Raw genomic sequence first — 27,886 nt, 5'->3', positions numbered from 1 at the left:
CTTTCTCAAAGTTTCTTTCCAGTCTAAGTTGGTAGAAAACATCTGCAAGTCTCAACGTTACTATAACTACCCAAAATAACAAACATTTTAAAATGCTGCATATTAAAATTACATTTCTCTTGTGTCAGCTATACTTCAATTAAAAAAAATTACATTTCTCTGCTTGTCTATGGCTTACTTTTCATATTATTTTTGTTATATACATACCTGATAGTGACATTAAAGTATTATTGATAACATATAGCCAAGTACATTTCCGTGGAAATAACTATAAAGAAAAAAGAAGGTAATTAAAATTTTTATTCCCTTACATTTTAACTTCCAAATTCCAAAAGTCTGAAGTAGTATAAAAATATTTTATTTTAGTAAATTACCAAAGCTTTATAGAAAAAAAAATCTTGTAACATGAACATGTAAAGAGTATAATTTCACTTCCTTAAATATTTAAATCATAAAAATTAAAACTGAGGCCCATATAAATTGATTTAAAATTAAAAGATTTTTTATTCAATATACCCAAACTAATTTCTTGAGTTAAAACTCCTAAATTACCTGTTCCATCGTTGCCTCATGTAGCTCATTGAGATTCAGTGTGTAAATACCATCTTCAGTTCCAAAAATAATGTACTGATCTAAAATAGTTAAAATAAATCACCAGAATTTACTATCATTTTCTGAAATAATTCAATAAAATGGCTTTATACTTGAATGCTTTTATTTATTTTTTTTACTTGAATGCTTTTTAAAAATATTTATTTAGATGAAGAGTGCAGGAATGGGAAGAGGGGCAGAGGGAGAGAAAGAATCTCCTGCAGACTCGCCACTGAGAACGGAGCCTGAAAGGGGGGGGGGCTCAATCTCCTGGACCCTGATATCAAGACCTGAGCCAAAATCAAGAGTCGGATTGTTTAAGAGAGTGAGCCACCTAGGCGCCCCTTTAATGGTATTAAGAGTCAGACAGCCACCCACCCAGCCAAAGAAAAACTGTTCTCTAAAATTCATGCCATATTCATTACCCCTTTCTCCAATTTTTAAAAAAGATTTTATTTATTTATTCATGAGAGACACACACAGAGAGGGGCAGAGACATAGGCAGAGGGAGTGGCAGGCCCCATGCAGGGAGCCTGATGTGGAACTCGATCCTGGGACTCCAGGATCACGCCCTGAGCCAAAGGCAGACACTCAACTGCTGAGCCACCCAGGCATCCCTCCTTTCTCCAATTTTGATCTCATTTTTTAAAGCAGATATATTCTCTGTTCCTCATTCACTCTGGCTTTATCTTAATTTATGTAATTCTTCCTTCCAATATAATTATCATGTCGTAAGATTTTTCATTATACCTATTTTTGCTAGATATTTTAAATACTCTTAGAAGAAGGAAACTATAAATTACATAGAAATTATAAATCATGACACACCAGAAATGACAAGCACACTGAGTGTCCAGATCTTGGTTCCTAAATACTACCTTCCACTAAAAAAAGAACCAGAAGCAGAGCTGCTTGGAAAAAAATTGATTCCAATCTGAGGCAAGGAAAGTGTAACATGAGCCTAAAAATCTTGCTGTGCCAGAAACTAAGGAAATGATCAAGTATGAGTATTAAATAAAAGAACATAGGAACTCCCACTGCTCAAAAATTCTGGGACAATTTAAGTGCTAAAATAAAAAACAGTGGTGGATCATATCTCACTGAATAAAAAAATAATTCAGAAGTTCAAACTAATACAGGTACACAAAAAAATGGGAAAGAAGGGAAATGTCTAAAGATTTCAATGGACTGTCAGTGAACTGTCACAAATGCTAAAGGCAGTTGATGAAAAGTCTAATGAACACGAGGATATTTACAGAGTCTAAGTGTATTCCATACTACTTATTAATTAGCTTAGGAAATTAAGCAATTACTAAGCAATTAGAATGGGAAAAATAGCAACTGACAATGGAGAAAACTAGCGAACACTACCTTAACCAAGAGGTCAATGTTAAGAACTAGTATTTGGACAAGCTGATAGAATGTGCCTTCTGATAAGATGCACTGAGAAGAGCACAATAACATTTCTTTCATATTCCCATCAAAAATACATTACCTGATCTCAGCATATGGACTCATCAGACAAACACAAATTAAGGGACATTCTACAAAATAAATAGCCTCAAAAATGTCGAGATCAAGAGAGAGAACGAAAAGGTGAGGAAATGTTTCAGGCTAGAAGAGATTAAAGAGAAGTGGTAGCTAAATGAAACATGGGATCTTGAATTGGATATTGTTGGACTGGGGAAAAAGGAAGAGGGAGACAATAAAGAGTATTCTTGAGACAATAATTTCAATATGATGTCAATTATACTTCAACTTTAAAAATGCATACATATAAACTGTGGATTACATCAATTATAAATTTCTTGATCTAAAAAAATAAAAAAAAAAAATAAAAATAAAATAAATAAATAAATTTCCTGATCTTCACAATTGTATTGTGGATATGATTTTTGTTTCTAGAAAACACAAAATGAAGTATAAGGAAGCACTCTCAAGTAATTCAGAAAAATTGCACATACAGGTAGATAATAGAAACAACTGAAGATTCTGAATATAGAGGAGTTTCTTGCACTGTGGTATTTTCTAACTTTTCTGTAAGTCTGAAATTATATCAAAATAAAGTTATAAGCACTCAAAAAAACATCTTCTTACTGATAAAAATATTTTTTTCATGGTGCCTGGGTGGCTCAGTTGGTTAAACGTCTGCCTTCGGGTCAGGTCATGATCCCAGGGTTCTGGGATCAGTGTCCCATCTGGCTCCCTGCTCAGCAGGAGTCTGCTTCTTGTTCTATCCCTAGCCCTCTCCACTCTTGTGCGCTCTCTCTCTCTTGCAAATAAATAAAATCTTAAATTTTTTTTTTTATCTGTCATACTTTCCAACAATAGTATTTAACGTACATAATCATAGGACTTGTCTTTATTATGGTGTTAAAGTGGAAACGAACATTTCTTGAACACTCTTTACTGCTTTATGGCTATCTGCTAATTGCTAGACACTCAGAGAGGTCTGTTAGCTAGGTATTAAGAGTACTTGTTTATAAATGATCACACTGAGAACCAGAGATGTTAAGTATTTTTCCCAAGTTATATGATAATGAAAGAACAGAAATTCAAACCCAGATCTATTTGATTCCAAATTTTTTACCTCTATGTATTAGGCTTCCTCACTTTAAAAATATACAGGATAGATTTTTAAAAATAAACTTTGTTATTTTGCTATCATTTCAGATTTACAGAAAAGTTGTAAGAGTACAAAGAATTCCTGAATATCTTCCTAAAACATGGATTCCACAAATATTAACATTTACTAATTTTGCTTTATCCTTTTTTCACTCTCCATATACTTTTTTTTGTTTTCTGAACTATTTAAATTACAAACACAATATCCATTTATTCCTAAATATTTGTGTGCATTTCCTAAAAAAAAAAAAAAGAATAAGTTTTACATAACCATAGTACAATGATCAAAATCAGGAAATTAACACTGAAACGATAATATTACCTAATCTAATGATTTTACTGATTGAGATTATCAATTGTCCTAATATTGTCTTTTTATAGAACAGAAAATTCCTAAGCATGGTTGTAATCACTTATGATCTCTATTCAGTCTCTTTTAATCAGAAAATTTCCTGTGTACTCTAAATTCTAATACCTTAAACAAAAACTCTGTTTACCTATTTAGGTTGTTGTGGGTACCTGCACTATTTAATCTCTAAAATCATAGTTTTAAAGTAAACAACCTCAGTTCACCAACCATAAATATCCTTCCCCATAACAAATATTTTATTAGAGATTGTATGTAAAGGTTCAGAAATGTTACCTTTTGTATCAGGATGTATCCAGGATGTTGCACAATTAATTTTCAAAGGGCAGCCATCAAAAACTTTGGAAAAACATGCTCCCATCTTATTTATAAAGAAAGAAATATTGACTTACTTATATAGTCTTGGAAAATAGCTAAGATTATTACAAAATGCTAAACTGACTCTTATTTAAATGCTTAAGGTCTCATTACAAAAGAAAATTCCTATTTTAATATTGCTTAACACCTTCTACCAAGAATCTATTCTTTCCGTGTGTAATCCACTATTTCAGGGCAAAAATGTCAAATTTATCAAAACATCTACATATGTTAGTGATACATTTTAGGAATTCTAAGTCACCACTTATCTTTAGGACTAACATTTAATAATGTGAAACAATGGATGATATTTCTGAGAGACATCATAGTGATTATAATTGCAGTATAATTCCATTAATAGTAAATAGACAAAAAGTCTAATATTTACATCACATATTAGACTTTTACTGAATAAAAAGGTACAATTTTTAGAGCATCCCATTCATGATTGGCTGAACCACCTTGAAGAGCCAGAGAACATGCATTAACATAAGCCTCCCTGTTCCTTTTCACTGTGTATAGTTCAATGTGAAAAACGGCTTCAGGGGTAGAAAGATACCTAACTCACCTTATGAAGAGGACACAGTACTATTGATATCAAATTAAAGTTAAATTGGCCTTTGAAGGCTAATCTGAGAACCCAACTGCCATATCATATTTACAAAAAGTGAAACTCTCCAAATTTTAACCAAGTCACTCAAATTAAGGTACATGATTTGATCCATGGTATATTAAAATGCATTTAATGCCTTTGTATTTTGTGAATTCTTCTTTTCAATACCTCAAGATACTTAACAACAAATAAAAAATCTGCTGCATCTAAGAGATGAAAATTGGCAAGTGGTTTACATAGAAATATTCCTTACCAGCACTTTTGGGGTGGGTGGAAGGCCATTGATGGCTGGTTTCTGTTGGAAAAATAATTTTTAATGCTATAAGATCTCTTAAGCATTAAAAAACCCCTCTACATTTGGAAATTCAGTTATTCAAATTCTTGAATTAAACAGACTATGCCCCCCTGCCCACCAAAACAGACACTGCCTCTTATATGATGGACATGGTAATAGTTACAACTAATCACCAAACACCTGTTATACCTACTGGGAAATCTCGCTTGTCCTTTTTCCGTGGTAACTGTGGTGCTTGTGCTGATCCTTCTGTATTTTCACTAATCAGTTTTGAAATACCATCACCATTTCCTAAGAAGAATCATGGTTAAGAGCCAAATTAACATACAAATAAGTACTTTCCATGAAAAATAATTTTCCTTTTCTCCCAATACTTATAATTCCATTTGAGTGATCCTTTACTGGGAAATACTCTCTATTGGCAGATGAGTCCCAGTATCTTTGGTGTCTTTCTCTAGATTCTACAGAGGTAGCGCTGCATCTTTGCATCTTTATCAGTGGTTTAATCCATGAAAACACGAAATGTCTTTCCATATTGTGAGAAGAAATGCTATACGAATGCTATGCTGATATTCAAGGCGTTTCATAAGTGGACTTCAATCTACTTTTCAATTCCTATCTCCCAGTATATATCTTTCAAAAACCCACACTTCTATACTAGACTATACAATCCAGATTTTTATGGTTCACTTGTTTATTCCTTCTTGTTCATCAGGAATGCCTGTCAGCACTGAATCCCCTAATGAAGGCTCAACCAAGCCGTTTAATATTCTGCAAGGGCCCATTTCCTCTATTCCCTATCATTATCTTCCTTAAAAATGTCTCATCTTGTATTACATATAGTTAATTATTGTATGAGACACTTATACAAGCTAATTGTCTAATGTCATGGGTACATGGGTGTATCTTCTACTACAAATCCTGAACTTCTGGAGGATAGGAATATCATCATTCTAAGACCCTATCATATTTGGTTGAATTGGACTGACTCTATTTATAGCCCATCCATGTAGAATTTTAAAGTAACTTCAGAAAGCTTTAAACAGTTATAAGATTGACTGAAGACATTCTTTAAAATATGAAAATGGCTTTCTTTTCAGTTTTTGCTTTGATTTATTTACCCAGATCATAGTATCTAGCTGTATGCACTCCAGGACTGCTGATACTGCTAGCCATACCAATAGAGGAAGTCTCAGCTACAGGACCACAACTTGGGCTACTCTGTCTTCGGAGAAACTGGGGAGCTCTATTCTCTGAATCAGGACAACGTTTTACAGTTGATGATTTTTCTTCATCTAGGAGGTTGTCTTCAGGGTAGCTGTTTATCCTTGGCTGGTGATAATAAGACACAAAAGTGCTTTAATAAATTTGGATATAAAACAGTAACACTCCATTATCATTATGCATCAAAGACTTTTGCCTTTTTTCCTTTCTTCTATATAATTTAATCATTATGCTAGGTAAACAAAGTAAACAAGAGTTGAATTACTGTCCCAACACAATTAAGAACTTGCGATGTGATTTATTTAATCATCCCTAAGTCAAAACAGTTTTAATTTTAACTGATAAAATTATATAAACAATTCACAAAATATTTAATAGTAGACACAAGCAATCACTTAATGAAGTATGAATCCAATGAAATGTCAAATTGTAGTAGAAAATGAGGATTATAAATGATGATCTCTTTCCATTTCCTCTCCATGCAGCTGAGTATTTTCTTAAATGTGTATAACTGATTTTTACTTTTCTTATAGCTATTCAAATATTATACTTCTCATGAAGTCTTTATATTTTGTAATACTTCTTAAAGAAAACTGTATTTATGTAAAATATATTTAAGAAAATTTTGAACGAATTCAATAACATTTTTTTTTTTTATTTATGATAGTCACACACAGAGAGAGAGAGAGAGAGAGAGGCAGAGACACAGGCAGAGGGAGAAGCAGGCTCCATGCACCGGGAGCCTGACGTGGGATTCGATCCCGGGTCTCCAGGATCACGCCCTGGGCCAAAGGCAGGCGCCAAACCGCTGCGCCACCCAGGGATCCCTCAATAACATTTTTTAATTTAATTATTGTATTACTTAAAAAGCACTTATTCAAAAATTTTAAGTAGCTCACCTTAGGAGGTAAGGGAGGTGGTATTGCGCGTTTTGAGGTTGACCTAACACAGAGAGAAACATGCAATTCAGATAGTGATAAACGATAACATAAAACAGAGCCTCCATCAAATGTGCATTAAAATGTTTATATTCAGGGGCTATAAAAGACAATTAGATCATGAAGAAGAGTATTTTTAAAACCTATAGGAAGACCTAAGAGCTCATTGTGTCAAACTGTACTAGTAGGACTGTAAAATAGATTTTTATAAAATGAATACAAAGTCTTTCCTTTATGGTTATGCTTTACATATGAAGTATGTAATAAAAATTAAACTTAGTAGTAAAACACGATTCAGAATTTTAGAGCTGGAAGCCACTATGAATCTATATCATCAAACCCTTTAGCTACCCTAAGTGGGGTCTGCATATCAGCAAACATCTGCATCACTGGAAAACTTTTGTATGTACCCTCTAGACCTATGGAAAACCAATCTTTAGGTGATCCTCCAGGCACATCAATGCTTGAGAACCACTGGTTCCATACACTTATCCACAGTTATTGCAATCCATCAGGAAGCTTTTAGGTTCCATACACTTATCCACAGTTATTGCATTCCATCAGGAAGCTTTTAGGTTCCATACACTTATCCACAGTTATTGCAATCCATCAGGAAGCTTTTAGGATTCTTAGATTCTAGTCCCAAAGACTACATCTTATTGCAGGGGTTGGCAAACTTTTTCTGTAAAGGCCCAGATAATAGATATTATAGACGTCAGTCTATACACTGGTCACAACTACTTAACTTTTTTTTATAATGTGAAAGCAGCCATACATAATATATAAACTAATAAGCATGTTGTGTTCCAACAAACCTTTATGGACACTGAAATGTTCATATGGTTTTCACATGTGACAAAATATCACTCTTCTTTGGATTTTTTTTTCAACTATTAAAAAATCTGAACACCATTCTAGTTTGCAGACTGCACAAAAAATATGCAGTGGGTCAGATGTGGCTTATAGGTCATAGTTTGCCAACCCCAGATCTATAAACTGAATTTGGGGGTGCCCAGAAATTTGTATTTCCAAATGTGTATTTCCACTACAGTGCACAAACAGGTTTGGAACATCTAGGCTGGCTCTATAACTTAACTGTTGAGGGAAGACAGGTCTAGAATATGAAGAAACTACACTGCAGAGATGGAAATGGGGGCTTTCCAATTCCTCCTATAGTATTTCTTCCCATGATATCATGTAACTCCTCTTTCAAAAAATTAACATTACATATACTAAGTTCTGATTTAAAGAAGAAAAGCCTAAAGACTTTAATGATTAACACATGATACCTTTTGGTAATTAAAAAGGCAGATTTACACTGATAAAAGGCACAGCACAGTTTCTTTAGGAATGAGAATTACAACTTATTAAAATAAATCACTCCCTCCCAATACTGTTCTTATATAATCAAGTAAAATATACTTATTAAGTTAAAAAATAACTTACTTGCCAGTATTTGCACCATCAACAAAAGGATTCCACTGTAATACAAAGTTTGGGTCTGATGACACTCCCTATGAAGGTACAAAAATCATTTAAAATGTTCCTTTATAACAGATATTAATCATCTTATTTGATTCAAGAAAATATTCAGTGTCATGATTGTTAATCATCTTGGCATTGAATCAATTTTTTAATCTCCAGCTACAGTTGCTGTCATTTGACATATTTAGGTCAATGACTCATTATCAGTTGACTTATACTTAAGGAGTTCCATAAACATACTACATAGTTTGAAATAACAATCCCTCTTTACCAATGCTAGTATATTCCAAATAAAACAGAAAAAAACATAATTTAATTATCTGTATCACTTATCCATTAGTGTGGAAACTACACTTATTATTAAACTATAATGAAATTATTGGTGCTATTTTTTCCCAATGGCATGGAAATATATACAGTAAGAAGAGCACTACTGCCAAATGTTAAGAATGAAGAGATCTATTAATAGAAGACAATTCCTTTAAAAATTATACTTTGCCAAAGCTGAAAAAATAAATGTTACAACATCTAGGCAACTCTAATAATACCTTGTTCTATTACTTATTTCCTTTTAGATAAAGAAAGGTTTAACTAAATAGTAACCTCAAAATAAGAGCAAAAGTTTAAAAACCAGCTATATTAACAAGCAAATATTAAAACCAGTAAGGTAATGCAAAAATATACTATAAACCTAGAGTTGATAAGAAAAAAGATCCTGAGAGCTTAAAACTGAGCATCAAATTTATATATATATATATATATATATATATATATATATTTATTTATTTAAAAGATTATTTATTTATATATTCATGAGAGACACAGAAAGAGAGAGGGAGAGACATAGGCAGAAGGAGAAGCAGGCTCCCTGCAGGGAGCCCGATGTAGGACTCGATCCTGGACTCCAGGATCATGCCCTGAGCTGAAGGCAGACACTCAACCACTGAGCCACCCAGGCGTCCCCAAATTCATACATTTAATAACTTCATGTAAATCCTTCCAAAGACTCAGAAGGGTCAAAATGAATGGTTAAAACAGTATACCATATATAGTACTCTATTCAAAATATACCTATATGCTTTTTCAAACTTTAATGTGTGAAATGTAGTATCAAAATTATTGCATAGAAGAGTATATAACGGGATCCCTGGGTGGCGCAGCGGTTTGGCGCCTGCCTTTGGCCCAGGGCGCGATCCTGGAGACCCGGGATCGAATCCCACGTCAGGCTCCCGGTGCATGGAGCCTGCTTCTCCCTCTGCCTGTGTCTCTGCCTCTCTCTCTCTCTGTGACTATCATAAATAAATAAAAATTAAAAAAAATTAAAAAAAAGAAGAGTATATAACTGTTCCTTAGTCAAAGTATACCTAACTACAAATTTTCTCAAATTTTAATTTGTAAAGTACTTCAAAAGTAATAATTCCTACCATTTCATCCCGTGCTTCTGTTTCTTTTCTCAGAGGAGGTTCGAACTGTAATTTGTCAACTGCAAAATATGTAATAGATATTCACAAACTCTATCTTAAAGGGTTAATCTCAGAAATAACAAAAAGCATTTGTATTGAGAAGGGAAGGGAGAAAGAAAAAGAAAAGACAAAATCTTTTCATCTTTTACTGCAAGAGTACCCCCTTTTTTTATATTTACCAAAAGAAGGTAACAATTTGGTATTTTCCTAACAACTCTACTTCATTCTCACTTGGAGTCAGGAAATTAAATAGCACTTTTTGCGTAGAAGAGATTGCAAAAAATTAATCAAAGTTATCTACTTTGACCAAAAAAAAAAAAAATACTTTAAGGATTTTCTCTGTCTCTACTGCACATTCCGTTCTAAGGCTACACACAACTTTATGGCAGGGATGAACCTCCCTAAATTACCTGTAGTTATTTAAAAAGAACAAACAGTATTTAAATTAAATGTTACAATGGTATTTAGAAATTTAATATTCTATTTTGCTTAATGTGTATTTTAAGTGGCCTGTTCAAACTTCTCTTATGTGAAATATTCTAAAACAGAAAAGGATGGCTTATTAAAAAAAAAAGGATGGCTTATTATCTACTCATAAAAGATGGCTTATTATCTACTCACAGTTTTGGGGGGATTTTTTTTGTAAGTAGCTTTTTTTTTGTAAGCAGCATGGAGCCCAATATGAGGCTTGAAATCATGACTCTTAGATCAAGACCTGAGCTGAGATTGAGTCAGATGCTTAACTGACTGAATCACCCAGGAGCCCCATAAAGCACACAGAATTTTAAGATTATAAAATCCAATGTGACTAAAAAAAAAACAAAAAAAAATTTATACTTGCATCATTGAGATGCAAGATCCCCAAATACAATCTTGGCAAAAAAATATATTAAAAAATCATTTTCAAAATGGATCTAATTGTTCTTATCCCTAAAACAAGATTTGTAAAATAATACAAACTGCATATATAATTCATTAAACAAAAACACTGTTATAAAAGTTTTCAATAAAAGATTGAAAGACAATTCATAAAACATTGTATCTACTTTTCAAAAATAACCTAAAATAAAAAGCTCTCACTTTCTAATGAATTATTTCTTAACCTAATTTAAAAATACTGTAACTCAAAACACACTATTCTAATTCACTATTTCAACTCAATTTGAGACAGAGATGAGCTAACTTTTTTTGGTCACAACTAGAAATACTGGCAGGCAAGCAGGTGTAGAAAAGAAGAGAAAAATGTCATTATTATCTTTAACAGTAAAAATTATGTATCGAGCAAATTTCAAGACTTATAAGAAATTCCTAGAAAAAATGAGTTTCATAAAATACTTAAGATGTTTTAACACATAAGAAAAATACTCCTTAAAAAATCAAATTCCTTATGACTTATAAAACTAGTGCAACCACAACTAAGGCATAGAAATACTAGAGCTTCCAACATCATTATTTTATGTAGTACGTAGGACCTTAAATTGTTTTCTTTTAAAGAAAATACTGACAGTACCTTTGGTCATATCTTTGGCCTACAAAAGATGGGGAGGTCTTCTACTATACATATTCATTTATTTCTGTAAGATGATGCAGGTTCTAGCCATAATGAAGTAATGGACAGGAATTGAACTTATCCTTCTGCTTTAAACTACAAACTTGTAATATCAATGTGTGTACAAAGTATATGAAGCAATTATTTTGGAGAAGTGGCTAACAGATACCACAAGGTTTTAATCCTTGAAAGAAGAGAATACATAGTGGTAAGATCCACATTCACTCTGGCTTTTTGCCTGGAGGCACTTTCCAAAGTAGGGCACAAGAAAGTGGAATCCAAAGAGAAAGTAATGGTCTTAACTGTGTAGGAAACAAAGACTGGAGATTGGGGCTGCTTAGGTAGAGGGAATTTGAAGACCAGAGTGCCAAAAACGAGAAAGCTACATAAAGGAACTCCAGAAATATGCCAAGAGATCTTTTTGTTTTTGGTTGAATACTAAATTGCCCATGAGAGAAAAAAAAAAAAGCAAGACTGAACAAACTATGTCATAAACAGCTAACAAAGTGCTGTAAACTAAATGTACATTCTGGTGATCACAAAGTACCAGGAAAGATAGCTGACTTTCTAACCAGAGGAAAGAGCTTGCTGAATACTCTGGGTAAAACCTGACACAAGCCTTAAAAGGATCAAACTGACATACCAGTTAACTCTTTAAACACCCTTTAGAATAAAGAGGACACATCCAGACACTCAATGTTGCACCCCAATGTTCAAAAAATAATAATAATAATATAACCAGAGAAGCAGGAGAATAGAAACAACAACCAGTTGAAAAATATATAGAGGACTTCAAATAAAGGGGTTTGCAAATACAACATTCCAAGTTTCCAAGAAAATAGGCCTTTGGGTCAATTTCTACAGTATTAGACCTAATATTCACCCTATCATAAGCATCTCTTTTTTTGCATTAAGTTGTCACACTTCACTTGAACTCTACTCTTTCCAAAACCCTCTAACTCTTCTTTTTCTTTGTTTAATGAGACGTCCCATAGTTCCACTCATAGATGTTTTCCTTCACTGCAAGGAACCAACAAACTTGATTTTACTGGATTATACATTCATCCTTGGTGGTTTTAGACGAGGCCAAGTCCATAATAATTACTTATGTCCACTAAAAACACATAGTAAGAATGCTTATACTAGTCACTGTAGCCAAAAACTAGTAACAAATCAAATGCCCATCAACCAAGGAATGGATAAATTGTGTTATAATCATACAATAAAATATACTACTGTGAAAACAATGAACTATTATTATACATGACATGAATGACTCTCACAGACATAATGTTGAACAAAAAAAAAAAAAGCAAAAAGGGTACAAATTGTATATTCCATTTATCTGAAGATCCAGATGAAGGTAAAAACCAATCTATGGTGGTAAGTGAACAGAACAGTGATTAGCCTGGGCATTGGAAAGGGCAGGGGGATACAAGAAGACAGAAGGGCACTGACTGTGAAGCAGCATGAGGGAAGAGGCTTTCTGATAATGTTCTAGTTTGATCTGGGTGGCAGTTTCCTGAGTATATACCTATTTAAAAATTCATCATATGTTACACCTATGCATTTTACTGTATGTAAGTTATCAGTTCAAATTTAAATGAAACAGAAAACTAAGAATAGGTGTATATAACATCTATTAAACAAATAAAAACAAAGCTATAAAATGTTCTTGACAGACACAAAAGAAGACTTGAGAATATGTAAAGATAAATCACAAATAAAATGACCTTCAACTTTAGTAATTTTTTTTTCTGGTACGTGAAGCACACAGAGCTTACTCCATGAAGTTAATTAGTATCCCGGGGGTTCGTGAAAGAACTAAGTCTTGGGCTTACCCCAAAAAAGTCTATTTTAGTTAAGAAGACAGACCATCATAAAGGGGTCAACTCTCCCCAACTTAATACATGAACTTTTATGAAGTCTCAGTAAAAATGCTGAGAATTTTTTTTAACTAGATAAGCTGATTTTTTAGTGTATGTAGGAAAATAAATAGCCAAATATAACAAAGAACAGCAACAAGATATGTATGGGGAGGGGGGCAGTGAGGGGAATAGGAGGAGGATTAGTCTGAACAGATTTTAACAGGTAATATAAAGACAAAATGATCAAATTATGCTATTGGCACATGACTAGACAGAATTTCTGGAAAGAATCAAAAAATATTTATGGTCATTTAGTACATCATAAAGGTGGTATGTCAAATCCACTTAAAAGTACTAAGTTTTTAATAATTAGCATTTAGACAAATGGATACTCATTTAAAAAGAAATTGAAGCTAAATCTGTACTTCATACCTCTTACCAAATAAATTAACATCTTATATCAAAGATTTAAATATTAAAAAAGTGAAACTGTAAAAATAGAAGAAAAATAATAGAATTCTTTTGTAATCTTAAAATCAGGAAGGCTTAAAAAAAAATCAGGAAGGCTTTGCTAAATATGACACAAAATCCAAAAGCTACAGAAGAATATATAGATAAGCTAGACGACATTAACTGAATACCTATATACCTGCATAAAATAAAGATAGCTTTAAAATGCAATAGCAACTTTGCTACTTTTCTGTATGGTATTTGAAGTCCAGAGAGTTCACTTGGGATTATATAAGAAGACAGCATAAGAAATATCAGCAATCTGGGACTAACAAAGAGATAAAATCTTGAATTACCGGTTTAACTAAGAAAAGGTCTGATTGAATGGACTGATATGGGAAGGACATTCTAACTCTCCACTGACCTAGATACTTCCAAAAATGTATCCAGAAAGCTAAAAATATCTGGGTTCAGGTAAACTCAGACTTCAACAAAATGCTCATCTGCAATAATTCTAATTAGTTTAAATATTCAATAAATTATCTTCCTCCATTACTGTTTATAGTTTTTAATCTCATTTTACTGTAAACTTTTAAAAATACCTTTTGAAGCAAATATGCATTTAGGTCAATATACTCATACTGAAAATTTCTTTGTAAATCTGTTCTTCTAAATTAATTTGGCTAAAAATGACAAATATCCTTAATATAAAATATTTGTAAATGATTAATTTATTGAATAAATAGCAATTTCCCCTTTTAAGTATATATTTTAGAAAAAGATTCCATTCTCCTGTTAACCTGACTAAAAAAAACCGAAACTCACCCACCCAAATGTCCAACAACAGGAAACTATTTAACTACAATATATCACATCGAAGAAAGATGCAATCTTTAATGGTTATAAAGGCTAAGCCAGTATATTGAAAATGCTTCTATGTTAAGTAAATTTAGTCATGCATAAATTCAGCCATATAAAAAGATGAAGGCAATTTAGCAAAAATATTATCTGTGGGTTGGTACCAGTGATGAGATTATGGGCAATGTTAATTTTTTTCCTCTCACAAATTTTCTAAAACGAACATACATTCATTACCTTTATAATTAGTACATAAAAACCATTTAACTAAAAAACAACAGAATTCCATTACAAACCAGAGAAACCACCTCTATTTTAGAGGTATTCTGATTATGTTAAAGCATGTAGCCTCAGTTAGTCTGAAATTTTATTTTTCCAAAAGACCCACAAGAACACTCAGCTCAACCCTCCAAAACCACCAACTGAAAATGTATACCAAACACATACAATTTATTTCTGAAGCTGTCCGTTCAGCTCTGGCATTCCTGTTTGTAGATCTAATGGTATGACGAATGATTGCATGGGGCTGTGAATATAAGCATAATATACACACTTTAAAAAATTTCAATGATAAAGTTAAAAGGTCAAACTTTTCAACTAAATGATCATTTACTAACAAACATGACTACCTACTAATAAATTATAGGATAAACATAATAAAATGAACACTAAGATACTTTAAAAGTTACTCATTTATGCCATTTTTATACTGTATAAAATACTGAAAAGATGCAAAGAAAGTCAGATAAATTTTATCTTCAAGGAGTTTATAGTCTAGGCAGTAAAGACACACAAATACTTAATAAGATTAGAAAATGGTGAAGGCCATTCATTAAGACAATTACTAAAATAATGCCCAGATGAGAAAGAAATGACTTCCACCTGAAGGGGTATAGAATTTCTTCATGACAGAGCTGTAATCTGATCTGGGCCTGAAGGACAGTAGGCATTGATGTGTAGCAGTGTGGGAAGCATTCTAGACAGCAGAGAGAATGTGAATAAAGTGAGGCAAGAAAAAGAAATTGTAGCATTCAGGGGGACTGGAGTTGACTATTATTTGGCTTCAGTGAAGATTAAGTGAAGAGATAACAAAGCTGGACAGACTGGGCAAGAGCCAGATCATGAAAGACTCCAAATGTCAGCCAATGGCTCTCAATTTCATTTTCTCAGCAAATAAATTTTTTGGTGATTTTTCAAAAAAGTATTTCGGAGTCAGATTTAAGAGGAACTGGATAATGTCAAAAGGTACAGAGGGGAGGAATACTGGATACAAGGAGACTGAGTAAGCATATTGTAGTAAATCAAGTGAGAAGCTTGCTACGTTATACCCTTTTGCATAAGCTCCTGATCCTTTGAAACTATACCTTCAGTTCAACTGCCACCTACCAAATTTCTAATGACTCACTCTCATTCACATGATGTATAGTGGCTCATGTGTTTTTTCCTCTACTTCAAGACCCACTATCATACCAAGGGACTTCAACAGCCCATTGTTTGGGACTTAAGTTTTCTGACCTCATCTCTAAAGACACTCTCCCAGACTTCAATACACTCTCGATTCCTAAGATCACACTCTGGACCTTGCCATCAGTTCTGATACTCAAACCCACACTATGCTCCAAACTTCTCACCCTTGAGCTCACTCTCACTCCTATTATACTATTTTATGTTCACATTGGAATCCCAAGTCCATTGACCCATTACCTTGTTACCTTCCATCAGCATTTATCTGGTCTTCACTTTTCTTCCTATCCAGTCTGTATCTAATGGTCTACAATTTCCAGCAATCTATTGCCAATATCCTAAATTCCCTTTGCCCCACTGTCCTTCAGTTCTCTGTCATGCCAAAATGACAACCATAGTTGAATTAAGCTAAATTAACTCTTTGTGTTTATACGGGGATACCAATAACTACTGGAGGAAAGTCACTCAGCAGACCACACTGAAAATTCATCTCACCTGAGGCTTCAGCTTTGCTCACAAACACTTGTTTAATCATTTAACCCAACCATTCTCCTCAATTACTATTTCGCACCTTCTCTCCATACTCTTCAAACCCACTCATTTTCCCTCAGATTTTCAAGAGATGACCTTTCCATTTACTTCACAGAGAAAACTGGAATAATCAAATAGAAGATATCTTTTAGTGGCAAATCTCAACTATCCTCCTAACACAAGAGAAGTGTTTCATGACCTAAAATCAAGTGTCTCATAGTCTATATTCCAGCCTTTTTTCCTTTCTCAGAGACTTTGCCTAATCATCTGGTTTCTCTTAAATCTTTCCTATCTCTATCTGTTGGATCCTTTTCATAAGCATTTAATCTTGTTTAAAATTACTTTCCCCACATAAACAATACCTAATTAAATAAATCCCCCACCAACTCATTTTCCTCCAGATACTGTTCATGCTACCTCTCCCTTTCACAACTAATTTGCATAAATGTATTGCTATACTTACCCTTCAAACCACTCCAATCCAGTTTCACCTCTATAATTTGAGTATTATCCTTTTAAAAAAGTAATCAAGCACTACCACCTAAATCCAAAGATTTTTTAAACTTATCTTCTAGGCAATATTCTTGTTGAAACTTTCCCTCCGTCTTTTAATGGTCTTTATCAATCCTTCGCCATTCCTTTTAACCTACTTGATTTTTTTTTTTAAGATTTATTTATTTATTTGAGAGACAGAGCACAGAGGGACAAAGAGAGAGGGAATCAGAATCTTAAGCATACTCTGCTGAGTGTGAAGCTGGACAACAGGGCTTGATCTCACGACCCTGAGATCACAACTTGAGCTGACACCAAAGTCAGACACTTAACCAATGCCACCCAGGTGCCCGTTAGCCAATTTGATTGTTAAATTTTGAAAAATCTCAGGATGCTGTCTTAGGCCTTTTCTTTTCTCACTCTACATACTTCTCTTGAGTGATCACATTTACTCCCTAAGGTATTAACTACTTCTATACTTAGTGACTTACAAATTTATATCTATAGTCTAAACTTTTCTCCCTGATGTATAACCACTTATCTAATTCCTCATGAGACCTCTCTGTTTGGAACTCCTATGCAACCTCAAAATTACTCATACGTAAAACTGAACTCATCTTTCTTTCCAAACCTGGTTTTACTCTAGTGTTCCTACCTCAAATCTTTTTTTTTTCCTACCTCAAATCTTTATTCATCCCCCACCCTCACATCTTCATCAAATCCCCAACTCTCACAGAGAATTCTTGAATTAGTCCACCTTTCTTCATCCTTGCTCTCCACTCTTAGTCTAAAACACCACCAATCTCTAACCTAGATGACCTCAACAGCCTTTTAAAAGATTTTCAGAAATGGAATTCTGAGGTCATAGAGATCTTTTAAAAAATGCATATACAACTATTCCCTTCCCCTTTAATGGCTTCTACCACCTTAGATAAAGCCCCAAGTTTTTAAAATGGCTAGCTAAAGCTCTGTAACTTCATATCCCACTATCTTCCTTACCTTGTTTTCTACTCAAACCAGACTTTCTTTAGTTTCTCAAGTATATAGTCTTCTAATCTCTAGGTTTTCCAACATGTTATTATTCTCTCTGCTCAGAACAATTCTGCTTGCTCTCTTCCTCTAATTTCGATTTCTCCTTCAGGTTTTCAACTTACATATCACTCCTTCAGCAAGTCCTTACCCACCCATAAAATATGGCTACACAGCACACCATATTTCCCATTCCATAACAGTTACCACACTTGTAAATTATTTGTTGGTATTCCTGAGTTTCCTTTGAGACCATACCAGAAGTTCTCTGAAGGTAGGGACAGTGTGAATCTCATACAACACTGTGTTTCCAACTATGAAGGCATAGGATTTCAAGAAATGAAAATTATGGTGATATCATTAAACAGAAATGGAGAACTCCAGAAGGGAGAGTGAATCTGGGAAGCCCAGCAAAATAACACGAGGAATAAAGAGTCTGGTTATTTGCATAACCAGTGTAGACAAATTGGGGAATCAAGCAAAATCAATTCCACATTTAAGCTACAACAATTTTAATGATTTTTAATTATTTAAGGGATTAAAATCTTAATTATTACAAATCTTCAAATGAAGGTTTAAGTAAAAAATATCTATGAATGGCTAGTTTATTCCATTTTTTTCAATTAAAGTTCATTTAACACTCAACAAAATATTCATTAGTATCTAATGACAAAGACTATACTATACACTAGGCAGTGATGATTAGTTTTTAAATATTAGTTTTCAAAGATTATTTAATGTCTATTTCTATTAAATACATACATGGAAATGGTGTGATATCAATTAAACAATAGGCTCTGGAGTTAGTTTGCCTTGGATCCAAATACTGGTTCCACTTCTTACTGGCCATATGATCTTGGGCAAACTACTTCTATTTTTTCTCATTTATAAAATGTGGATAAAATAGAATCTGTTGCAAAGGACTGTTTTTTGAGTATTAGATGAGTTAACGTGAAAATTATTTGGCCTAACACTTGATACACAATGACTACTCAATGAGTGTTAGTACTTATCATGATACTTACATGGTATAATTCAAAACTTAAGAACATAAAGTAGAACATTTCTTCCAACAAATAATAATACAAAAAGTCTGGTTCTATAGTCTTGCCAGAGTGGAGGTAGAGATATAAAAGGAAATAAAGGCATAAAGAGAAATGACGAGACAAATTCAGAGAATCACAGAAATAAAAAGAAATCCTAAAAAAAAGAGGAAGAGAGACTGGTGGAAAAGTACAGTCATGTCATACAAACATAATAGTTACCTGCCAATGAGCAGGAAGCCCCTCATTCCTGATTTACAGGTTTTGTTGTTAAATAGAATATATTCAAAAATATTTTACAGTATTTTCAGGGAAGGAAAACACTGGAACAGTATTACATGTAATAATATAAAATATAATAGTCTTCAACAAATATTGGAAAGGATAAAATTCCTTTGGGAATCTCAATTTTTAAAAATTATTTATCTCCTGTTAATAATCTGTAATAGAAAAACTAGAAAATGACCAATTGGATTTCTAGAGAGTCTCCTTTGTGAAAAATATGTGCTCTAAATTTTTTGTTTTCTTGGTCCAAAGCAATGTTCCTAAAAACTTTTATTTCCTTAAAAATAGAAATAGATGTCCTTTCTCTTTAGAGAAAGATCAAACTCTTACTTCAGAACCCGAGATCTAGGGAGAAGGGAAGCACTTCTGGAATCTGGGAGGGGAAAAAGATCTGATTCTAAACCTTGGCCACCTCTTAATAACTTTGGGCAAACCAACTATGAAAATAAAATGATAGTTTTAATTAGATTAATAATCCTCGTTCTTTCCAGAAAAAGTGTCAATCAGTTATGTTATGTATGTTATACTGCAATTTTTTTAAAGTATCTATCAACTGTTAATTATATGCAGGATAAGTTAAGTTTACATTGCTAATTAATCTTTGTGGCTAAATCTGTTACAACTAAAAGAATAAATTAGAAAACAAACTCTCAGACCATATTAAACATTTATTTTCAAATATTAGACTGCAAACACTCTTTACCTCAAAGTCATCGTCATCTCCCTCAGTGTAATGTGCATGGTTGTCTGGATTATTCACTTTGTCCAACAGCTCAACTGCTAGGGCCCTAGAGAGACCTGGCTGCCCTACAAATGTATGCTAAGTGAAAACAAAACAAAATAAAATTTCATGAGTATGCTTTTACATCAATGGTTTATAGAAAATGTTATCTGTGCTTTTTCATCCAGTAGCTATAAGAGACAAGCATATGCGAGTCTAGTAATACAAATAAATGAGAGAATGTATTTAGTAAAAATATTAATCAGAGAAACCACAATCACATATTATCAAACTAAGGAACTCTTGTGGAATAAGTTTATAACATGAATAATTTTTCTAAGTTATCTGATCTACATTAGGTTATAAAATTACAACCTTGGCTATAACAACTAGACATACATTACTCATGTCATTATAGTGAAATGTATGCAAATGAATACTGAGGTACAGTCCATAAGAAACAAGTAAATGTATTCCAAATTTGCATACATTTAACTCCGTAATATTATATAAATGTACAAAGACATATAATTCAATTTTTACATTTAAATAAGGTTTCCTTAGACCACTGTAATAATTAACTTTTTCTAATATAAAAATATTTATAATACATAAAGACACAGAGCATTCTATAAATTTACATAAGAAACCAAGAAAGATGATAGCAACATTTTTTAAAGTTTTCTCTAGGCAGGGATTGGCAAACTAAAGCCAATGGGGAAAATCTGGGGCACTGTCTCTTTTCGTAAATAGTGTTGAGTATTAAAGCAATACTAATTCAAGTATACTGTCTATGGTTGCTTCAGTGGTTCAATGGCAAAATTTAGTAGTTGCAACATAGACCGTATGGCCCCACAGCCTAAAACATTTACTAGCTCTTTATAGAAAGTTTGCTGACCCCTGCAATAGATCACTAAATTTTTATATTAAAAATTATAAATACTTTTGTTCAAGTGATATTCCTACTTACTGCATGACTACAGAAAATTCCCCTATAATTTAAATTGACTTACAGTCAGAAGTCTTTCAGCAGTTGGTCTTTTTTTGGGGTTTTTGGTTAGTGCTATTTTGACAAAATTATGGAATGTTGATGACCTTCAAATAAAAAGAGACATGTACAAAAATATTTCACTAATATTAGTTTTTTGGTGTTACTAAATAAAACTAGTTTATAAGAAGTTAGAAAGTCTGAAACATACAATTTTTCTCTTAGGCTTCTTAGCTCTACATAAGCCAAAAAACAAAACTCAAAGCACAGTATATTTCTTGAAAACAGGTGTCAGTTTTATCTATTAAGTAAAATGAAATTAGGTAATAAAACAGCAACATACCTCTAAAAAATACAATAAAAACTAGAAATGGGTAGTTGTGTCATTTATAGGATTTATAATCTTGTGTTCTAGGTGCCACTTAGGATCAAAATGGCCTTTTCTCAAAGGTTAATTTATATAAAATATAAATGTTTTCCTATACCAGAAGAATGGCATCGAGGGATAGTGGGTAATATACATGATTATTTAAATCTTAAAAGGTCACTGAATTTCTAAGGAACGACAGCAACCACATAACAGTTCTCTTGCGGAGAAATCAAATAACTGTATTATATTTGGTGACTTGTGGAGATAACATGGAGTTAATAGAGTACCCTGAGACTGGAAAATGTACTCCAATGACAATGACTGCTCTAGAATCTGTGAGTTTAGCCATAACAGCTAGTAGTCACTCATTCCTGAATGAATATCCAATCATCCCTGCTATAAAGTCCTCCAGTTCCAGGTGCTTAGGAGCTTAGGGTAACAAGGATTAGGAAGAAATCCATATCAACATAAAAGAATACAGTCACAGTAGGATATATATGTGCTGCTGAAGTGAGCACGGGCTCACTAGTAGGATATAAACTCCTTTATTTCCAGAGTGATTTTCCTTTCACTACTGGCATCATCCCCAGAATGGCTTGGCTCCTAAGTAATACTTTGCACAAACAGCCAATAAAACATAAAAAAGTAGTTTAGAACCTGTTTGGGGGACAGGCCTCTTAGAATTTGAAACAAAATACGGACTGTCTCCCTAGAAGAATGAATATACATACAGAACTCTCCCCGCATGAGAAATCCATTAAATCTAGATGAAGAATTCCTGAATTTAAGAGCTTGGAAACTTATTTGCATGGTTTCTTTTATTAAATGTATGGGAAAACATTATCAGAAAAATAATTTTCAACTTTATCATCCAATTAAAGATGTCCTAATGGACTTTAAGAAGAGGCAAACTGCTTTACTTAGTAAGAGAAAAAAGAGATTAGGATGAAAATAAATAATAACCTTTTTGACTATTAGGTAAGGAAGGCAGAAAAAGTCAACAGTCATAAAGTGTCATGGTACCTGGGAAACCTTTTCATATCACCTTCCATAAAAGTCAGCACATCATTAACAGAATAGAATACAAGGCAAAGATATGAATCTCCAGAATTTTAATATATTCATATCCAATGCTTTCTCCCACACCTCTTATCCAAGCTTCCAAAAGTCTAACAATATGATCAGAGTTTTACCAGACCAGTAGATAATAAAAATCTTTTGGATTGACATGGGTTTCTTCCTATTCCTTGTTACTCTAAGTTCCTAAGCAACTGGAACTGTCAAGGAAATAAACCTATATCCCTGCCACAACTCTGCAAATAAATTAGATATATAACTTCAGGTAAATTGCTTAATAGCTACAGGCTTCAGTTTTATCATCTATAAGATAAGGGAAATGAACCTGTCTCCTTTTCATCTGTAAAATTCCAGATATATATATGAAATCTCTATATATTAACTTACCATTTTGTTTTGTCCTTTAGTTTTGGAGGCTGAAAATTACTTTTTGACATTAAGAAGAGGGCCCTGGAATAAAAATTTCAGTTAAAGAGCAATATTGAAATACTTTTACTATTTCATCTAATAATCAGAATGAATATTCTGTAATACATTTATACAAATTATTAAATATGTAGGCACCGATAAAAACTGGTATGGAATATGTAAGTTAAATTTTTTAAAAAGACTTTTTTTTAAAGTTTACTGATGTGACTTCATTCATTCATTCATTGTCTTCTATACCCAATATGGGGCTTGAATTTACAACCCTGAGATTAAGAGTCGCATACTCTACCAAGTGACCCAGCCATGTGTCCCTGAAAATTAAATTTTTTATATTTTAGATACTCTACAGAAAACCTCTCCTAGCTATAAGAGAGGATATTTAAATGTCAAACAAGCTCTTTATTTACAAGGTAAAGCTATCAAATGTTGGAGAAGGATTTTATTACAATACTGTTATCATACATAACTAGCATTGTACCTTAGACATAAATATATGTAGTAATTATGGATCATTCTGTAACACAGAGATGACATGTTACTCCAGCATTTGGTTGTATGCTTAATGGACAATCTGTCTCTATAATTATTTTGGTTATAGGCAAATTATATCCATTTCCTAGTCTTTTCCCCTCATTTGGACAAAAAATTTTCCACATTTTTTATAATGAAAGATAGAAAAGTCCACCTGCAAGAAGACTTTCTCTGTGAATTCACCTTTGACTCATTTTCTATGGCTATGGGGGCAGAAAGATGGAAGATTTAAGAAGGAAGTTCTAAAATGCTCTATTTCAGTGTTTCCTACAAAACCCTTTATGGGTTTCTAAGCAAACTCCTTAGTCTTTTTTTTTAAATGCCAAAGATATTTTCTCTTTTAAAAATGAAATGATTCATATATAAAGTTTACATTCCTAGTACCCTGAGTCATTATTTCAAATCTTCTGCTCTTCTCTAGTCTTTATATAACCAATTATTATAATAATATTAGGTAATATTACTTTTTTTCACTAATAACCAATTTTCTATGTAGCTTTGGATTATACATATGTAACAGCTGCTCTTAATGCCTAAAAATTTAACAATTCACCAACCTAAAAATAAAACTAAAAACCCAATTCACCAGCTATTGGACATTTAAATTTTTCACCTTGTTAACCCAAAATGGATAATTCTTAGCTTTTTGTTTTCTTGGATTATTTCCTAAGTATAATTTTCCAAGTAGTAGAATCAATCAAACATTTGTATTTCCCATAACAGGCAAAATCAAATTATTTTCCTGAAGATCTCTACTTATAATGGCATTCCAGCTAAAAGTAGCTACCTTTAACTTGTGTATCCTTAGTTACTTGTGAGGTCAAATAGTTTTCCAAGTTTCTTTGTATCTGGTACTTGCTCATAAACCATGTCTTTTGCCTATAGAGTCTCTAAATGAATTCCTTATGTAATATACACTAATCCGCTATTATGTTAGAAGAACACATTCCCCACTGTTGATTTTCTTTTCAACTTTATACTATTTACTTTAAAAGTTCAAATTTTAGCTCAATTTATCTTTTCCTTGAAAATATTAAAAACCCTTTCAAAGGCTCTCAAATATTTTTTCTGACACATATGCCCTAAAATGTAAATAATAATTATGCTAGACATAATTACTTCTTCATTATCCCTTGACAAGAGAAAGAAAAAAAATTAAAAAAGAATAGAAAAAAATCTCATCTACATCTTTTATCATTTACTTAGAATTCTGCTTAGAAGAGAAAAAGAAGCTCAGTTGATGGAAGAATCAATGTAAGGACTTAAAAAAAACTTATTTGTTAATTTTTAAGATTTTTATTTATTTGACAAAGAGAGAGCACAGCAGGAGGAACAGCAGGCAGAGGGAGAGGGAGAAGCAGGCTCCCTGCTGAGCAAGGAGCCCAGTGTGGGTGGGACTCCTGAGCCAAAGGCAGATGCTTAACGACTGAGCCACCCAGGTGCTCCAAGACTTAAAAGAAACTTTTCAAATGATAATTGCTATGTCTTTGTATGATTATTAAAGGAGATTTGTTTTATGGAAAAACCTCGAATAGTACAGACCATTCACTCTATGCTACCTTAGGAACAGCAACAAAGGAGAGCAGGTGTTAGGTTCAATTGATTATCCCTAGGTTCCTTACAACACCTTTACTATTTTGACATATTTGAAAATGAGCTGGGAACACCCAAGTTATCAATATTTCATTCTCCCCAAAGACTTTATAAACAGTTGTGTAATTGTAGATAGTGAGAACACCTCATTGGATGAAGATCAAACATAGGCGGTTGAAGTTCTCCAAGTTCAATCGCAGTTATTCCCACTGCCCAGATATCACAGAGCTGGTTGTAGCCACCATTTTTTTCTACTGCTGCAACTTCTGGGGCCATCCTAGAAGGAATCAGTGGATGTAACATCTTAGCTTTTTTTTTTTTTTTTTAGATTTTGTTTATTATTTATTTATGAGAGACACACACAGAGACAGAGAGGCAGAGACACAGAGGGAGAAGCAGGCTCCATGCAGGGAGCCCGACGCGGGACTCGATCCAGGTCTCCAGGATCACGCGTTGGGCTGAAGGTGGCGCTAAACCACTGAGCCACCCGGGCTGCCCAACAGCTTAGTTTTTAAAATTATAGGCAATCTGCTATTTTTTGTTAAATAATTGGGAAAGAGGCTGATAGACGCTTACTAGGAAAGAATATCACATATATACAGAAATACTCTTTAAAATTCATTATTTAAAAATCTTCGCTCTTCTCTGAAGACTGGTGCTCTGAGGAAAAACTGTGTTGTCTTACTTCAGTTTGTTTTGTGAATCTTGCCATATACGGGAAAAGAATACCTAAATCCCCATGAAGGTCAGAAATGCTCCCAAAGGAGGTGAGACTTGAGAATGAATCAGCATGGGGTTACGGCAGGGTGAGGAGCCTCAATATTTTAGTCAGAAGAAACAGTGTAAATGTGGGAGACAGAAAAGAGCATGGAACACCTGGAAAGGTAATAGGACAGCACTACCCAATGTATGATCTACAGTCTTACACAGAGCCATAAACTGTTAGGAGTCTATGATAAGTACAGAAGTTGAGAGCATTAACTCTCGGCCAAATATATGATCATTTTTTAGTAATTCATTTCTAAGCAGGGAATTTTAGAAAATTGGTTGTTCACCACAGGTAGTTTGAGAGAGTCTAAAATGTATTTGCAAAATGAACCTCAGAGGTAGGAGCTAGATAATGAAAGGCTTACTGATTATACAAGAAGTTTTGTGAAAATGGGGTAGGTAATCTTGGGAGGTAAATTTGATCTAATACTCAAAGTAAAATGAAAGACAGTTTGAGAGTAGGTAAAAACAGAGTCCAGTGAATGAGTTGGAAGACTATTTCAAAAATACAAGGAAAAATAGATAAAGGACTTTTTAAAGGCAGTGGCAGAGGGGACGGAATGAAAGGGATTGACTGACGAGACTGATTTGAGTATAAAATGCTTGTGGATATTAAAGTAGAGCTATTATTAAATAACTATAAATTTACCTAAGATTGAAGGTCAACTTAGAAGCTGAGTTGGAGTTCTCTGGGATTCATTGGTATATAACAATGCCATTTGAAGTTATAAAGTATAAATAATACTCAGGGGGAATACTCTTTTTTAATGTTTACTATTTTAAAATTATATTTATATTAAATATCCATAAGATAGAAGTTGCTTTTATTTTTATTTATTTTTAAAGATCTTATTTATTTATCTGAGAAAGAGAGAGCAGAAGCAGGGTGGAGGAGCACAGGGAGAGGGAGAAACAGACTCCCTGCGCAACCTGGGTGGTTCAGAGGTTTAGTGCTGCCTTTAGCCCAGGGTGTGATCCTGGAGACCCGGAATCGAGTCCTCTGTCGGGCTCCCTGCATGTAGCCTGCTTCTCTCTCTGACTGCCTGTGCCTCTCTCTCTTTCTCTATCTGTATCTCTCATGAATAAATAAATAAAATCTTCAAAAAAAAAAAAAAAAGAAGATTCCCTACTGAGCAGGGAGTAGGATGTGAGGCTCCATCCTAGGACCCTGAGACCATGACCTGAGCCAAAGGCAGACATTTAACCAACTGAGCCAACCAAGAGCCCCTAGAAGTTCCTTTTATAGGTATTTAGATTACAAAAAGTTACATAGCACAATGTCTCTCAACTTAAAGGTGGTTAAGGATATAAAATACGTATACTAAAAATACTAATATGTAGATGTACCTGGTATATGCAAATACTATATACATAAAAATGGATATAGTAGTAAAGAGAAGAAAATAATCACTACTATGGAACAAAATGACTAAGAGCAAGTTTCAGACAGGAAAGCTGAGCTGGAACCTAGAGAAAGCATATAAGAATCAGTTAGTGGTGGGTAAGTGGAGCACCAAATTGACCAGGAGTGTTGCAATTCCTGGCTCAGTGGAAAGCAGAGCTGTGATCTATCTGGCTACCATGGGTGAAGAAAGGCAGAGTATGTGCCACTTTTAAGACAGGGCAGGACTTAAGATAAACAGAGATGATAGATATACTAGGGAGGTAATAATACCTAATATAGTTAGGGGTACAAAAACCAAATTTTGACTAGAGGATAATGTTCCTGTGGGGAGAGAGGGGGACAGTCACAGAAAGAGACTGAGGAAGGAAATCAGCATATGATGAAGGAAATTCTATAGGTAATCTAACTTAGCTATGTTTTAACTTTTATTTAAGTTATATTTATTAGGGCTTCTTTTCTGTTATAATTGATATGTGA

At 33.4% G+C, this 27,886-nt stretch overlaps 1 protein-coding gene across 2 annotated transcripts in view; it reads right to left on the bottom strand.

The window, feature by feature from the left end:
* MAP4K5 (mitogen-activated protein kinase kinase kinase kinase 5) overlaps positions 1-27,886 on the bottom strand; it is a 108,559-nt gene that overhangs the window by 20,072 nt on the left and 60,601 nt on the right. For both annotated transcript variants that reach the window (XM_055304326.1, XM_055304325.1), the window contains exons 10-23: positions 25,382-25,513; positions 23,071-23,133; positions 21,262-21,343; positions 20,231-20,347; positions 15,131-15,209; positions 9,920-9,978; positions 8,457-8,524; positions 6,972-7,014; positions 5,970-6,180; positions 5,042-5,139; positions 4,807-4,848; positions 3,860-3,944; positions 553-632; positions 208-268 (exon numbers count right to left, since the gene is read on the bottom strand). In XM_055304326.1, the coding sequence (XP_055160301.1) occupies positions 208-268; positions 553-632; positions 3,860-3,944; positions 4,807-4,848; positions 5,042-5,139; positions 5,970-6,180; positions 6,972-7,014; positions 8,457-8,524; positions 9,920-9,978; positions 15,131-15,209; positions 20,231-20,347; positions 21,262-21,343; positions 23,071-23,133; positions 25,382-25,513 (1,220 nt within the window). The remainder of the gene's footprint in view (positions 1-207; positions 269-552; positions 633-3,859; positions 3,945-4,806; positions 4,849-5,041; positions 5,140-5,969; positions 6,181-6,971; positions 7,015-8,456; positions 8,525-9,919; positions 9,979-15,130; positions 15,210-20,230; positions 20,348-21,261; positions 21,344-23,070; positions 23,134-25,381; positions 25,514-27,886) is intronic.

Source organism: Nyctereutes procyonoides, unplaced genomic scaffold (genome assembly GCF_905146905.1).
Source record: "Nyctereutes procyonoides isolate TBG_1078 unplaced genomic scaffold, NYPRO_anot_genome, whole genome shotgun sequence".
NCBI classification, from domain to species: domain Eukaryota; kingdom Metazoa; phylum Chordata; class Mammalia; order Carnivora; family Canidae; genus Nyctereutes; species Nyctereutes procyonoides.
The sequence above is the reverse complement of the archived record's forward strand: the minus strand, read 5'-3'. Positions and strand labels throughout refer to the sequence as shown.